Consider the following 14,750-nt stretch of genomic DNA (forward strand, 5'->3'; position numbering starts at 1 on the left):
ACTCTGCTTTCAGACGGGGAAAATGATGAGGTCATATAAAGCACAACATGTTTGATCTCCATCTATTTACTGGAAACCAAGGTTGAATATTTTTCACCTATGATGACCATAAATGTCAGTGAGCGATTCTGAAGGCAAAGGTTTCCGATCGTTTGTGATTATGTTGCTGCTCATATCTTGTTTCATCTCTCAATAATGTTTTTAATGACTCGCCACCAACCCACGCCAAACATAAGAGCTGAGATTACGTACAAACACAAGTTCATTTTATTAGATAAATGTTTGGAGAAAAATAAAGCAAAAATTCACATTTTCAACAAAAAAGAAGAAACCAGTTGAAAGGGCAGTACCAGGTAAAACGTTACAATGTTATTTCCGCTCTGCTTTGATTCTTTCATTCACGTTTAAGAAATTATTTCATCTCCGTGGCAACCATTCAGCATGGCAAAATGCCTGGGTGGACTTAGCCCCGCCTCCAAGGGGGCTGGGCCTCCCCCTTAAAATCCACTGAAGTTTATGGTTTAAATGATATTTTAAAGGAAATTAATACTTTTATGAAGAACTCTGTAATTCTTGGTAACTTTATTCTTGAATTTTTATTTTTTCTTGAATTAGAAATAATCCGTTTTATCGTGTCCCTCAGGCTACTGATGAAGTTCCCATCAGCCAACAGCAGATGGCGCAACAGAGACAGGCCGGTCCCCCTAGCGCTGGCTTCCAGCCATGGGTAGCACAATACACTCACCAGCTCTCACACACACACACACACACACACACACACACACACACACACACACACACACACACACACACACACACACACACACACACACACACACACACACAGCCATGTTCCAGGTATTTGTAATAATTACCGACAAAATTCATCTTTTCTTTTCATAAAGATTGGTCTGATTTTAATAATTTGTTCAGGTTTGGGGTTTTTTCTGGATAAATTATGGTTAAAATCAAAATTAACGGCAAATAGACTGTAGAGTTACAGTTTAAAATAAACATGTCAACACAAGTTTTATTTAAAAGGAGCAGTTTGAAGAAAACAAATCGTATTTATCCATATGGATTAATCTTTCAACACAAAACGGACAATGTCTATATATAAAATAATGAAGAAAAACGTCATCTTTGAATCAGAATACTTAAAAATTATTTCATTTGGAATATTTTCAACATAAATCCTGAAGTTCAGAGGAATTTGCAACTGAGTTGGTTAAATGAAAAATGTTACAAAATGTTCATGTTTAAATTGTGAGCATGGATGTAAACACCCACACACACACACACACACACATACACACACACACACACACACACACACCTTTCTGTTGCAGGTGAGCGGCTACAGGTTCAACACCAACTTCTCTCTCTCTCCGTTTCAAAGTTCTCTCACTCGGCTGCTTTTCCTCTATGACATCATCGCTTCCCTTTCTCCTCTCAGCCAATCAGATTGCGGCACACTGCTAACATCATGCAGGTTTCTGGGCGGCTCTGCTGACGGTGCTTTTTCTCATTTAGGGGGTTAAAGTTTCCATTCTTCATCACTGGCTGCATCATCACGGTCACCTCTCGTCTTCCTCCTCACCGCTTCACTGCTCCACACTTCCCATGATGCCCCTGTGTGGGCGGGGCTTGGATGCAGCAGCATGTTTGCAGTGCCGTTCAGCGAGTCTGTTTCCAGCTTTAATCCCTCTCCACCTGTGTGTCGTCCAGGTGATGCCAGAGAACTACCAGTCAGTCAGCAGCGTGAACGGCAGTGGCTTCAGACCGTTTGACATGATCATCCCGTTCGCCTTCCGGCCGGGAGAAATCACCGGTAAACTCTGGCACAGAGGAGAGGCGCAGAGGGAACGGAGAGCAGAAATGATGCCTTCACTGTCGTTTCTCTCTGCAGGTGAGGTGCTGATGCCTTCAGGTAAGTCTGCGCAGCCGCTGATCGCAGACAACGGAAACGGGACGGTGATAGTCCAGTACGCCCCGACTGAGGCCGGCCTGCATGAGATGCACATCAAGTACAACGGCACACACATCCCAGGTCGGTACCGACGCAAAGCTGCTTTTAAACATCTGCAAGAATCTGAGAGCGATTTAATCAATTAGAAAACTGTTAAAAAAACATAAATATTACTGCTTAATAAGAAGCTTTCACTTTAACCTGGTGACATCACATCAGGAAGAGAAACAACGATCCGATGTTATTTGTATTGGTACCGATATTGAAAAAACTTACAGGTTAGGTATCTGTGATGATGTTCCTGCTCCATAAGGACGGGTGTATTCAGTCTAATTCTTTGCTTTTTGCTCTGGTAATAATTTATTTATTTTGCATTATATTTAAAATAACCCAAAACATTTTTATTTAATAAAATTACCAGTTTTTATATCAGCCCTCGGTACAACCTTCAATGTTAATTGGTGAGACGTGTTGAGTTTAGAGACACCTGCTGTCCAGAGAAAGAACTGCAGCTGGAGAACGTCATCATATTGTAAATCAGAACCGATTAAAGTAGTTAATGTCTTGCTGCTCCAAACTTCCGTGGATGTTTTAAAACAAACTGTGACTTGGCTGTCCTGCAGTCACTCTTTCTGTTTAAAAGAAATGTTATAAATTGATTGTTCTGTTTGTTGCAGAGTCTCCGCTCCAGTTCTACGTGAACCACAGCAGCAGCCCCAACGTCACGGCCTTCGGGCCCGGACTGAGCTACGGCGTCGCCAACAAGGTGGCCACCTTCACCGTCTGCACAGATGACGCCTCCGAAGGTACGCGGCAGGAGAGGCGCGAGTCCACCTTAGAAATGTTTAAAAATGTCACACTCTTCACCTTTTAACGTATCTAAACGTCTCTCTCTCTCTCTCCAGGCGGTCTGGACCTGGCTATCGAGGGTCCGTCCAAAGCGGAGATCAGCTGCGTAGACAACAAGAACGGGACGTGCACCGTCAGCTACCTTCCCACACTGCCTGGCGATTACAACATCCTGGTCAAATACAACGAAGATCACATCGAAGGCAGCCCGTTTACGGCCAGGATCACGGGTCAGAACCCACATCAGCACACAGAGTCGTAAACGGGACCGCAGCAATCACACACTACAGAAAAATTTTACTTTTACGGTGACGCTGCATTCCTCCACCTCATTGGAAATGCTTCACAGAAAATAATTACAAGTTAGAAAAGCAAAGAGCATTTAAATTGACTGGCAGCTTTCTTTAGAAAGTTTCATAAATTTATTGTTTGAAGGAGGCAAAAGTTTCTGCATGTCTCAGGTTTTCAGGGAGTTTGTTCCAGAGTTGAGGAACATAGAAACTAAACGCTACATTTCTAGATGTTTAATTTCTACATAAACTAAACTTTCTGTTTAATGTGTTTAGTCCCAGCAGGCTGAACAGAAATGTTTTTAAAACTTTCTCCCCTTTTATTTTATTTCTTGTCCTTTTCTTTTTGCTCGTTTTTTCACTTGTCCATTTTTTATTTTAGAAATTTTCTGTTTTGCCCTTTTTCTTGTCCTTTTCCCCCTTTTTTGTCCTTTCTCATCTTTTTTCTTTTACAATTTTCTTTTCTCTTTTCATTTTCTGCATAAATTTTATTTTTTTTCTTTGGTTTTTTGTCTATTATCCGTGTAATTTTTATTTCACCTTACTTCCACTGTGCATACTAATTTATATATATTTTGAAGCTGAGCTATTAGAATATTTTAATACTCCGCTTCTCATGGATTTCAGTTGTTAACCTAATCAACATGTTGAGCTTCTGCTATAATTAACTGAACAAAAATGCAACAATAAACACAAAAACCCCTCGTCCATTTTAATCACCCGACCAGATTAGTCATTAGTTCTGAATTGGGCTTCATGAATGTAATTTCATCGGTGAGCCTCTCAGCTGCTCCAAGCTGGAGGATAAAACGTTTGTCTTCCTGTCGTCGTGTTTTCCAGAGGACAACCAGCGCCGCTCCCAGGTTAAACTGGGCTCTGCAGCAGATTTCTTCCTGGACATCAATGAGACGGACCTGAGCGTGTTGACCGCCAGCATCAGAGCGCCATCAGGACGGGACGAGCCCTGCCTGCTGAAGAGGATGGCCAACAACCACATCGGTAACACGCGTTTGCTTCTTAACCTGCTTTCTATTGGTGCGTTGCATTGTGATGTCACGCGTGAAACGTCTCCCAACGATGACTGGCATCGATTTTAGCCTTCTGATTATCGATACAAGGGACTAAAACTTAAATAGACGCCTGAGCTTTGCTACTAATAGTCAACACTAAGGTCAGAAGGTCAGGAAGAACTTTTAATCGAGTGAGGGGGAATTGGGTCCGTTATGCTAGCTTGACTTTGACAACCTTAAGATGTAGATGTGCTTAGACTGATTCATCAGTCTAGTGGCTAAACTACCACAGCGATCACTTATTGCAAAATAAACGTGGTGAATTCGTAAAGCCTGCATCTCCGGGTTTAATTTTCCTGACGGTTTTGGTCAGTGAAGGAATCGTTTTGTCCTCCAGCACTGATGACGGTCAGGTGACCGATTCCCTCCCGTCTCCCTCGCAGGCATCTCCTTCATCCCCAGGGAGGTGGGCGAACACCAGGTCAGCATCCTGAAGAACGGCCGGCACGTCCCCAACAGCCCCATCACCATCAACGTGGTGCAGTCCGAGATCGGAGACGCCGGACGAGTCAAAGCTCACGGCGACGGCCTCGTTCAGGCCACCACCTTCACCAACGCCAGCTTTGTGATCGACACACGGGAGGCAGGTCAGTCCAGCGCCCTGACCGCTGACGACCCAAACGACGCGGCGTTGCACCTCAACCTTTGCTCTCTGCGTTTGGACAGGTTACGGCGGCCTGGCTCTGGCCATCGAAGGTCCCAGTAAGGTGGACATCCAGACGAAGGACGTGGACGACGGGACCTGCGAGGTCACCTACTGTCCCACCGAACCTGGAAACTACATCGTCTCCATCCGGTTTGCAGAGGAACACGTTCCAGGCGAGACCAGCTAGAGATGGGGTTTTCTGAGGAGGAGTTCCTGCTGAAGCCCGCAGGCTTGATGAAGCTTTGTTTTTATTCACAGGAAGTCCGTTCACGGTGAGGGTGACCGGTGAAGGTCGCATCCGGGAGAGCATCACCTGTCGGCAGAAGGCGGCGTCGGTCGCCAGCGTTGGCAGCATGTGCGACCTCAACCTGAAGATACCCGGTAAAAACACTCTGACCATGTGTTGGTGCCGCCCTGGGCGACCGCCATAAAGAGTTTGTAGAGCTTTCAACCCTCTTTGACTTTTTGCTTTTTATAGGAAACATGACAAGTTGCTTCTGAGACTTTTTTTCTTCTTGTCTACTTCATGTTGTCAGGCAGGTTCAGGTTATGTTTTGCATTTACTCAGTGGTTGTTTACGGCTTTTTTTCGCCAGATCTGTTTAGTTCGCTTTAATCCGACTCCAGCCGACTTAAAGTCTGGTTTGTTTGATGTGAATGCTAATCAAACTCTGGTCTGTCTATAAACCTCAATCTCGGTCCGGTTGACGTGAACGCAAACACCAAGCGGACCAGAGACCGCTGTAAAACCAAGAAGTGGACTACACAGCAGGGCATTCTGGGTAAATGCAACCAAAGTGCTAGCCTAGTGCTAGAAGTCCTCCAATTGCTTAAATCTCACTCTATTCCGTTTTTTACTTTTTGTGAAGAAGGAAGTTGTGTTCATTGTCGTCTTGTGTGTTTTTGTATTGTTTCCTTCTGTTGTTTTTGATGCAGCGCCCCCACAGGTGAGGAGGGGAACTGTTTTTTTTAAGTATTTAGTTTGAATTGAATTGTTTACTGGACTATCAGGTTTGAAAACACCCAACTATAAATCTGAAGAAGGGAAGCAGTTTTCCAGCTTTCTGTTCTTCTCTCAACTTGATCAGTCATTTTCTGATTCTACTTTCCTTATTTCTTCTAACTTAATTTCCCCGTCTTCATCATCTCTCATCTTCCTCAGCTTCTCTTCATCTCTTCCCCTTCCTGCTCTCCTCCTCCTCTCTCCTCTCCCTCCATCTGTGTGTCTCCTCCATCTTCCTCTCTCTCCAGCTACTTGGTTCCTCCTGGTTTTATCTCAGCAGCTCCTCTCTCGCCCCTCTTTCCGCTCTCACTGCTCCCTCTGGTGGTGTGGAAGACCCGGCGGTTGGGGCGGCCGTCCCTCTGCTGCTGCCCAGGATCAGAGCCCCTCCCTGGGCAGAGTGCGCCTCATTTCCGGCCTCTCGGGTCTGGTGCTGGCGGGAGCGGCGCCGGGTCTTTGGGTTGTTGATGTGCCCGGTCCAGCTGGCAGAGCTGGGACGGAGGGTGCGTTGTTAAACACGGAGCGCAAGGTTTGCTGCATGAAATGCTTCATTCTGAGTCGCAGCTGTTAGTAATTAGGAGGTTTATAACTTTTCACCAGGCCCCACGAAAATGCATTTAGTTGGAAGTTATTGCGATAAACAGTATTATTGTTTTGAGAACGTTTTCAGGTAATATAATGGTGATGAGATGAAAAATACAAAATATCCCCCATTTCAACCTGCAGTTAAAGAAAATGAGGTTTTGGTCTGAATGAAGTTTCTGTCAACATCCAGGCTGATTATTTCAAAATGTTTTCCTCAGTTGAGAAAAAAACTCTGAACTGTTTGAGTTTTTCCTTCCTCAGATTTTCCAGATTTGGGTCGAATTAATGCGTCACAGAAAGACTTTAATCCGAGTCGATTCTTCCAGAGTCAGATCATCTGGACATTAAGTCTGTTGTTCTGCCTCTTTGCAGCGATGGACATGCAGGACATCACCGCCGAAGTCACTTCGCCGTCTGGAGCCAGCCGGCCCGCTGAGCTGGTTTCCATGGGCAACGACACCTACTGTGTGCGGTTCGTTCCCACGGAGATGGGCGTGCACAGCGTCGGCGTGACGTACAGGGGCGTGCACGTACCGGGCAGCCCCTTCCAGTTCACCGTGGGCCCGCTGGGAGAGGGCGGCGCCGGCAAGGTGACGGCCGGCGGCCCGGGCCTGGAGGGAGCGCTGGCCGGGGAGCCAGGTACGAACCGGAGGTCAAAGGTCAACCGGCCTCCCCACATGTACAAACTCAAGCTGCAGTTTGTAGCTTCTATAAGTCCTTTTTAGTAAAAATAAAAAGTTGCGTTATTTATAATAGGATTTTTATGTTTCAAAAACATAAAAAGCTTCAACATATTTATGCCACATATGGTTTTTTACATATTTACGCGCCATGTGGAGGTGACTGGCGGCGCTCAGGCGCTCCCATTGGTTGTTTCTAGTCGGCACTGGGGGCCGGTTTGTTTTCATAGACGTGACGTCCTGCAGCTTTAAGATCAGGGCTGATTTTCATTCCTCTCTGACCCGATAACAGCCGAGTTCAGCATCTGGACGCGTGAGGCCGGCGCCGGCGGTCTGTCCGTCGCCGTGGAGGGTCCCAGCAGGGCGGAGATCTCCTTCGACGACCGTAAAGACGGATCCTGCGGGATCTCCTACGTGGCTCAGGAGCCCGGTAGCTAGCACTCAGACGGTTCATGCAGCAGCTTTGCTTTTGAAGGTAGCTGAGAGTCACACTGCCGCTCCCTCCTCTGCAGGCGACTACGAGATCTCGGTGAAGTTTAACGAGCAGCACATTCCCGACAGCCCCTACCTGGTCCCGGTCGTGGCGCCGGTGAACGACGCGCGGCGCCTCACTGTTGCCGGCCTTCAGGTGAGGCATGAGGAGACACCTCCACACCCTGCCTTTTCCTGCTTCCTGAAGGGACGTTGGGGCGCAGCTGCATAAAACTCCCAGATAATGGAAGATCTGCTGATCTGTGACAGTTCGACCGACGCAACAAGACGTGTTAAAAACGTTACTCAAATCTGTAAAATAAAGATGGGACAATATCATAGACTGACATAAAGGAGGAGAGGAAACTGGCATCATTGTTGGCAGAACTGGTAGCTCATTTCTGCTAGTAGCGGAGCTGATCTGTTTTTGCTCATCGCTCTTGGATTCCTCTTAATCTTCCATTTTCTTGCACCGTTATGGAAAATAACGGAGGAGGAGTTCTGGTGCTGATCTCCAGCTTGACCCAAAATCTATTTTCTTCATTCTGAAGTGCTGATGTATTTCACATAAAGTTTTTAAGACAGGCCAGGAAAATTCAACAACTGTGTCGAGGTTTTGGTTCTAGTTCATTAAGAATTTAAGTAAGTTTAGCTGTTTAGCATTTCTACTAACTCTAAAAGCGTTTAATGCACTTCGCTTCCCCTAAATTAATTTTTCCAGATACATTCTGAAGAGTTACTTTAGTGGGTCGTTCTGTAAACATTCAGCAGATTAAGATCAATATTTGTTTGGTTACCAGCTGCCAGCAGTTGGTGTTTAGTGTTCATGCTGAGCCTCTCAGTTGATTTCTGAAGGACTAATTTACTCGGCTGTTTTGTAAGCATTCAGTTAATCAGATCGACGTCCGTTCCGGTTTTATGGACCTTCAATACCATTTAATTTTGGCTCAGTAAAGCTGAACTAAAACTCATTCTTTTTAAAAACGAGCCGCAGCAATTCTGAATTTTCATTTCAGGTTAAAACCTAAATAAATTCTCTTCCTGTCGGTTATCGGACCTCTCAGATTGTCAAACCTTCGTTATGGGAAAAAAACCCTGGATTTTGTTATGCAGCTGCTCCCATGGACAGTGACCACAGCCAAGCAAACTAACTAAAGACCAAAACTCATCTTCTAACTCAAACTCATTGCAGAAATTAAACTGAGTGCCCAAAAAAACAGAATATGAAGAATAGAAGATGATTTCATGCAAACTGGATCCGTTTCTGTCTGGTTCTTTGCTTGGTTCTGGTTCGTCCCTCCTTTGCTTCGGTGTGGAACAGTCGGTGTTTCTCTTGTGTTTCATTTAAAGGCTTTTAACAGCGCCACCATCAGCTCTGGCTGCAGCACTGCAGCAGCCCTCATGTTTATTCTGGTCTGAATAAAGTTTCTGCATCTCATTTTCAATTCCAGAGGAATCTGAACAAAATAATAATTTTATTTATTTCTAGTGGAGCTTTATCCTTTAAAATAAAACATTACTCTATAAAGACTGAGAACACACTTTAGAAATGGTCATTTTTAAAGAAATTTAGTTTATATGGATTTTAATTAGGTGTTTTTGCTTGATTTCGGCATAAAATCCTTAAAATTATATTTAAACGGCACAGTTTTGTAATGAAGTGCAATCTAACATTTGTTTTAAACCCTACATTTGGAAACCATTATTTGTAGTTCAAACCAGATATTTAAAGACAAATGCAAATTTTTTTCTGTGTCTGTTAAATTTCTCTAAACTTCTCCCATTTTGAGTTAATTGCAATTAAAATTATTTCTATTTGCAAAATGCCAGAAAATGTAAAATTTTATGTTTTCTGTCTTTATAAAGATTATTTTATAAAGACGGAACACTATAGAGCTAATCAACAGTAATTTTTTAAAATATTTGGGGGAAAAAATAAGTTTAACTTCATGGTTTGTCCACAATGTGGCAAAAGGCTCATTTTGTCTCAACTTTAGTGGTTTTTTGTGCTTGTTTTTAAAATATTTGTTTAAGAAAAATACAGATATGAGATTTTCGGCCTAAATATAATGAGTTTTGAGTCTCTGACTGCGTTAGTCTGCTGCAGCTGCAGGAAGGAGCTCAGGTAGGTGACGCGATCAGAACGTCTGAATCCGACTGGAACCAGAAGACGCTGCTTTCGCTGAAGTTCCTGATCTGTCCTCCCATCAGGAGTCCGGTCTGAAGGCGAATCACCCAGCATCCTTTGCGGTGCGCCTGAATGGAGCGCAGGGAAAGCTGGAGGCGAAGGTTCACAGTCCGTCTGGAGCGCTGGAGGAGTGCGTCGTCACGGAGCTGGAGAAAGGTCAGCCTGCCGTCTTCTGGGGTCAAAACAGTCGATTTGCAGCAAAACAACAAAAACGGACCTTTAATAAACTGCCTGATATAATCATGGTTTCTCGTTCAAAAAGACTCGATAAAACAAGAAATTTGACGTTAAACGAGTTTGTAGAAACAAGAATTTGTCATTGAAACAACAAAGTTTGTCCTTCAGACGAGAATCTGTCAAAAAAAGTTTGTCATCTTGAGATTCTGGATTCCGTTCTGGTAAATCAGGATCTCTTCCTTTTTTCCAGATAAGTACGCCATCCGCTTCATCCCCAGGGAGAACGGCGTCCACACCATCGACGTCAAGTTCAACGGCTCTCACATCCCAGGAAGTCCTTTCCAGGTCCGGGTTGGAGAACCGGGGCAGAGCGGAGAGCCCGGTCTGGTGACGGCGTACGGATCCGGTCTGGAGAGAGGCACCACAGGTGAGTCACCTGTTCAGTCTGACTTCCTGTCCGTCAGTTATGGACGTTTCCTCAGTCGACACGTTTTAATTCATCCGAGTTCTCAGATGCTTTTAGGGAAACAATTTCATGTTTTAAAGGTTTTGAAATTGATTTATTTCTTCATAAAGTCCTTATTTATTTTCTAATGAAGTTCAATCTAACATTTGATTAAATCGCTACATTTGGAAATCATTATTTGGAGTTGAAACCAAATATTTAGAGATAACAAATATATAACTTTTGTATTTATACGTAAATATATTTTTCTTCTGTTGAAGCAGAGGAAACTTCTCTTGTTTTGGATCAGTTAGAATTATTAGTTATTTCTGTTTGCTAAATGCTTGAAAACTTAGCAGAAACATTTCTTAAAATACATTTTTCTTTTTTACTTGAACCAGTCAGGGGCTCAAGAGACGCATTTCAAAAATAAAATGTTATATTTTAGTTGATGCTGTAGAATGCTATTGCACTAACCAATAAATCAATTAGTTGCATCATAAATTAAGACAAACTCAATCATTTCCATTTGAATGATTGTTTTCCTCTGTTGACCAAAAGCTGGATGATGAAAGTCTTCAGTTTGGTTCTTTGGTCTCAACTAAACTGATTTTTGGAGGAAAGTTTGTTTATAGAGACTCTGGTTCATTTTATTGTTTATTTATTTTGAATATTTAATGTGTTTTTCAGTTTTAGTCTTAAATGTTAATTAGAATTTAAGGTTATTGATCTGAGAATGTTTTCTTGCATTATTATATCATAATATGGTCTCAAAACGACAATTTTATCATGTCAGATCACTGTGAGCTGAAAATGTCTGTTTCATTTCCAAATTGTGGTGCTGGAAGAGTTTGAGCATTTGCCTTGAAATGCTTGAAATTGGAAACCTGAATGATTCTTTTTTTGTCTGTTTTCTGCAGGGACCCAGTCGGAGTTCATCATCAACAACACCAAAGCGGGACCCGGAGCGCTGGCCGTGACCATCGAGGGTCCGTCCAAAGTGAAGATGGACTGCCAGGAAATCCCCGAAGGTTACAAAGTTCACTATACTCCGATGGCACCGGGAACCTACATGATCAGCGTCAAATACGGAGGGCCCAACCACGTCACCGGCAGCCCCTTCAAGGCCAGAGTCACAGGTACGGATGAGATCCGATCCCCGCCGGGTCCAAAGCTGCACCTTTGACCTCACGGCCGACCTGCTGCGTCTCCTCAGGTAACCGGCTGGTGAACGTGACCAACGCCAACGAGACGTCGACCCTGACGCTGGATCCGACTCTACGAACGGCCGGCAGCGGCTCCGCTCAGAGCGCCATGCCCAGACCGGGAGACTCGGACGCCAGCAAGGTGCTGAGCCGAGGACCCGGACTGAGCAAAGCCTTTGTGGGCCAGAAGAGCAACTTCTCTGTGGACTGCAGCAAAGCTGGTAGGAGGCTGCGGCCGCTGCCGGCTTTACAATAACTGGAGCTGAGGATGACTTACAGAAACGATGGTCCGGTACCGCTCCGTCCCAACGGTGTTCACAGAAACGGACCGCCATTTCTGTCAACACTTGTAATTTAACTTTGTTTAGCATTGTAGCTAGCGTTAGCGTTAGTCGTTTTTCCAAATAAATTCTAACTCTCTAACTTGCTGTAAACTTTCAGCTGGATAAAGTTCAACATCTGTGTTGATGTTTAGATTATCGCCTTTTAAGAATTCAATTACAGTTCTATTCATGCTCTTATTTTGAAGGAGGTGAACACTGTTTACGCAACAGTTTTGTTTCCTCTCCTCATGCTTCTCAGGAGGTTCAGCAAATAATTTATTCTGTACCCAGAATGCATCAGTGAACAGCTGGATGTGCTTTCTGAGCAAATCTGGACTGTTAAATTTCACAAAACTCTAAACTACAAAAATGAAACCGAGAGAGAGGTCTGTTCCAAACAATCACTTCCTGAAGTGCAGATTGTACAGGAAGGTTTCCATATAAATTTTACCTTTTATGAATATTAATCCTCTTGATTTGGCCCAAGATGAAAATGAGTTTCTCCCTCCTGTCATATCGGCGGCAGCTTGTCCACATCGTCTCATACGGGTCGATCCAAACTGCAGCCATTTTGTTGATTATATTTTTCTCTTGCATGTTAAGAGTGTCAGTAAACTTTCCTGTTGTTGGTCTCAAAGTCTTGGCTCCGCTGTCGTTTGGCGCGGATCTCTTTCGAGTCAGACTCGTGGGAGTTCTGGTTCTGTAATGCCGTTTCTCTTCTCCCAGGTAAGAACATGCTGCTGGTGGGCGTGTACGGCCCGCAGGTCCCCTGTGAGGAGGTTCTGGTCAAACATCTGGGGAACCTGCAGTACAACGTCAGCTACGTGCTGAAGGAACGCGGCGGCTACGTCCTGGTGGTGAAGTGGGGCGACGACCACATCCCAGGATCCCCGTTCAACGTCACCGTCCCATGATGCACCGCGGGAAAAGCCGTCTGCTGCGTTTGCGTCCCTGCTGAGCTGGAGAGGAAACATTGACTGCACTGCAGATTACTGTCGAATGAAACGCTGCTGAACAAAAAAACAAGGATTTTCTGCTTGAACATTTTAATGTAGTTAAAACGCTAAAAAGAATCCCGACACCATCCCAAAACGTTAAACTGGATTTGGGGAAAACAAGCATTACTTAGAGCTGGAATAACAAAGCACTTTCCTGTTCAACTCCTTTTGAGCTGGTTGGTCCACAAACGGCCAACAGAACCAAGTCGGTGCCAAACGGTGATTCTTCACCTCGATTGGGGAAAAACTGGACTTCTTCCTTTTACTTTGTGAAACTACTGATTATTTTTCACTCCCAGAATGCATCTCTTCCTTGATGTTGCCATAAAAGTTGACAGTTTACGCTGCCTTCAAGCTGCTGGTTGCTACTTCCTACCTGAGCCAGTGGCTTGGTTCTGATCCGTTTCCTCTGTCGTCATCATGATCTGAGCTGGAGAACGTTGAGTCTCTTCCTTAATGCCGTCGCCTTTATTACTGCTACTTTTGATACTTTAACATGAAAATGAGTTTTGTATCAGAGGGTTGGGGAAACTTCTCATTTTGTGTTGGGGAATGTGAAACTAAATCCTGATCTGATGTACTGTACGTTTGATAATTAAAATAAACTGGAATCTAGAAAAATGAATTAAATCTGAATGTTTTTTTTTTTTTTTTTTTAAACAACTTTTAAGACAAATACTTTAAAGTGTCAGTACTTATGTGTTTCCAGGCTCATAGTTCCATTTTATAGTATAATCAAGTAACCGATGCCTGAAATTGTTCTAAAAATTTGTATCAAATATGACTTAAGAAATTTACTCTGATTTAATGTCTTGAAATTGGGCCTCTGTCTCTTTAAAAGCTTCTCTTTCTGAAGCTCCGCCTTCAGGAAGTTATCACAACATGGCTTCCCTAGGAACCCCCTGATGTTCTAACCTGCTAGTCTGCAAGAGCAGAGTGGGGGAGGAGCTACGCCCTGAGGGCGGGGCTTGGTCCACCCAGGCGTTTTGCACAGCTGAATGGTTGCCATGGAGATTAAAGGATTTCTCAAACCTGCATGAAAGAATCAAAGCGACACTCCAGGTACGTTTTTAATGAGGGAATAAAGTAACATGATGGAAAGCTTAGAAAATCCATAAAAATAAAGCGGAGCATAAATTCAGTTTTTCATTAGCTTCTGTCGCTAGCTGCAGTGTTAGCCTAGAGTCGCTCTTTTTGTCTCTTTTTGGTCGGGATGTTGTTTACCAGCAGTGTTGCTTGTTGATGTCATTCTCTTAAAGTTTCCAGTAAATCATAAAATTTGCCAGTCAGTCACTAAGTTCACAGGAGCCACCACCGAATGCGACGGTGTCGAAGCACGGCGCCACCAGAAGTCCAGTTATTTCATTTTTGATGGCAACTCTGTTGCTGTCATGTTGCACACTTTGGAGCAACAACAGAGTCGAGTTGTGATAAGAGCGTGGGTTTCTAGCTGAAGGTTTTGACTGGACTGGTTTTAGTTTAGCAGCCTGATGTAACTGGTTTTCCTGTAAACTGACCTGTTTGTTGAACTTTAACCTTTAAATCCAGTGTTGCATCATCATCAATAACCCGTTAAAACTATTTCCTTGAATTCAAAGCAGATGAAGTTGCAGTGTGAGCTCCTCAAAGTCGCCTTCTTTTCCCATACGATGAGTTATTGGTAACTGATTATTACTCAGGTTGTGTATTTATTATGCAGCGTTTTTTCCTGTTGTCAGAGGAATCTGTTAACTGACAGGTTTGACTTCCTGAGATATTTAAAGCCTAAAAATATCCACATCTGTTCCACAATCTTTCTATATTTAGTCATTTTACAACAAACCACTTTTATGTCACAGATCAACATGAAATACTT

The 14,750-nt window shown here is 43.8% G+C and overlaps 1 protein-coding gene across 3 annotated transcripts in view; it reads left to right on the forward strand.

The window, feature by feature from the left end:
• Positions 1-13,525, forward strand: part of LOC129372683 (filamin-B) — a 58,110-nt gene extending 44,585 nt beyond the window's left edge. Inside the window, exons 33-50 of one of the 3 annotated variants that reach the window (XM_055050107.1) lie at positions 644-727; positions 1,729-1,831; positions 1,910-2,050; positions 2,647-2,775; positions 2,875-3,048; positions 3,949-4,107; positions 4,562-4,765; positions 4,845-4,997; positions 5,083-5,205; positions 6,075-6,326; positions 6,781-7,047; positions 7,381-7,518; positions 7,601-7,716; positions 9,771-9,903; positions 10,175-10,351; positions 11,290-11,508; positions 11,586-11,795; positions 12,624-13,525. In XM_055050107.1, coding sequence (XP_054906082.1) covers positions 644-727; positions 1,729-1,831; positions 1,910-2,050; positions 2,647-2,775; positions 2,875-3,048; positions 3,949-4,107; positions 4,562-4,765; positions 4,845-4,997; positions 5,083-5,205; positions 6,075-6,326; positions 6,781-7,047; positions 7,381-7,518; positions 7,601-7,716; positions 9,771-9,903; positions 10,175-10,351; positions 11,290-11,508; positions 11,586-11,795; positions 12,624-12,811 — 2,970 coding nt within the window. In that variant the 3' untranslated portion in view covers positions 12,812-13,525. The remainder of the gene's footprint in view (positions 1-643; positions 728-1,728; positions 1,832-1,909; positions 2,051-2,646; positions 2,776-2,874; positions 3,049-3,948; positions 4,108-4,561; positions 4,766-4,844; positions 4,998-5,082; positions 5,206-6,074; positions 6,327-6,780; positions 7,048-7,380; positions 7,519-7,600; positions 7,717-9,770; positions 9,904-10,174; positions 10,352-11,289; positions 11,509-11,585; positions 11,796-12,623) is intronic. The other 2 variants (XM_055050105.1, XM_055050106.1) reach the window with 2 other exon arrangements.
• Positions 13,526-14,750: the final 1,225 nt, after the last annotated feature.

The sequence above is a fragment of the Poeciliopsis prolifica genome, unplaced genomic scaffold, assembly GCF_027474105.1.
Source record: "Poeciliopsis prolifica strain line A6 unplaced genomic scaffold, Auburn_PproV2 SCAFFOLD030, whole genome shotgun sequence".
In the NCBI taxonomy this organism is placed as follows: Eukaryota; Metazoa; Chordata; class Actinopteri; order Cyprinodontiformes; family Poeciliidae; genus Poeciliopsis; species Poeciliopsis prolifica.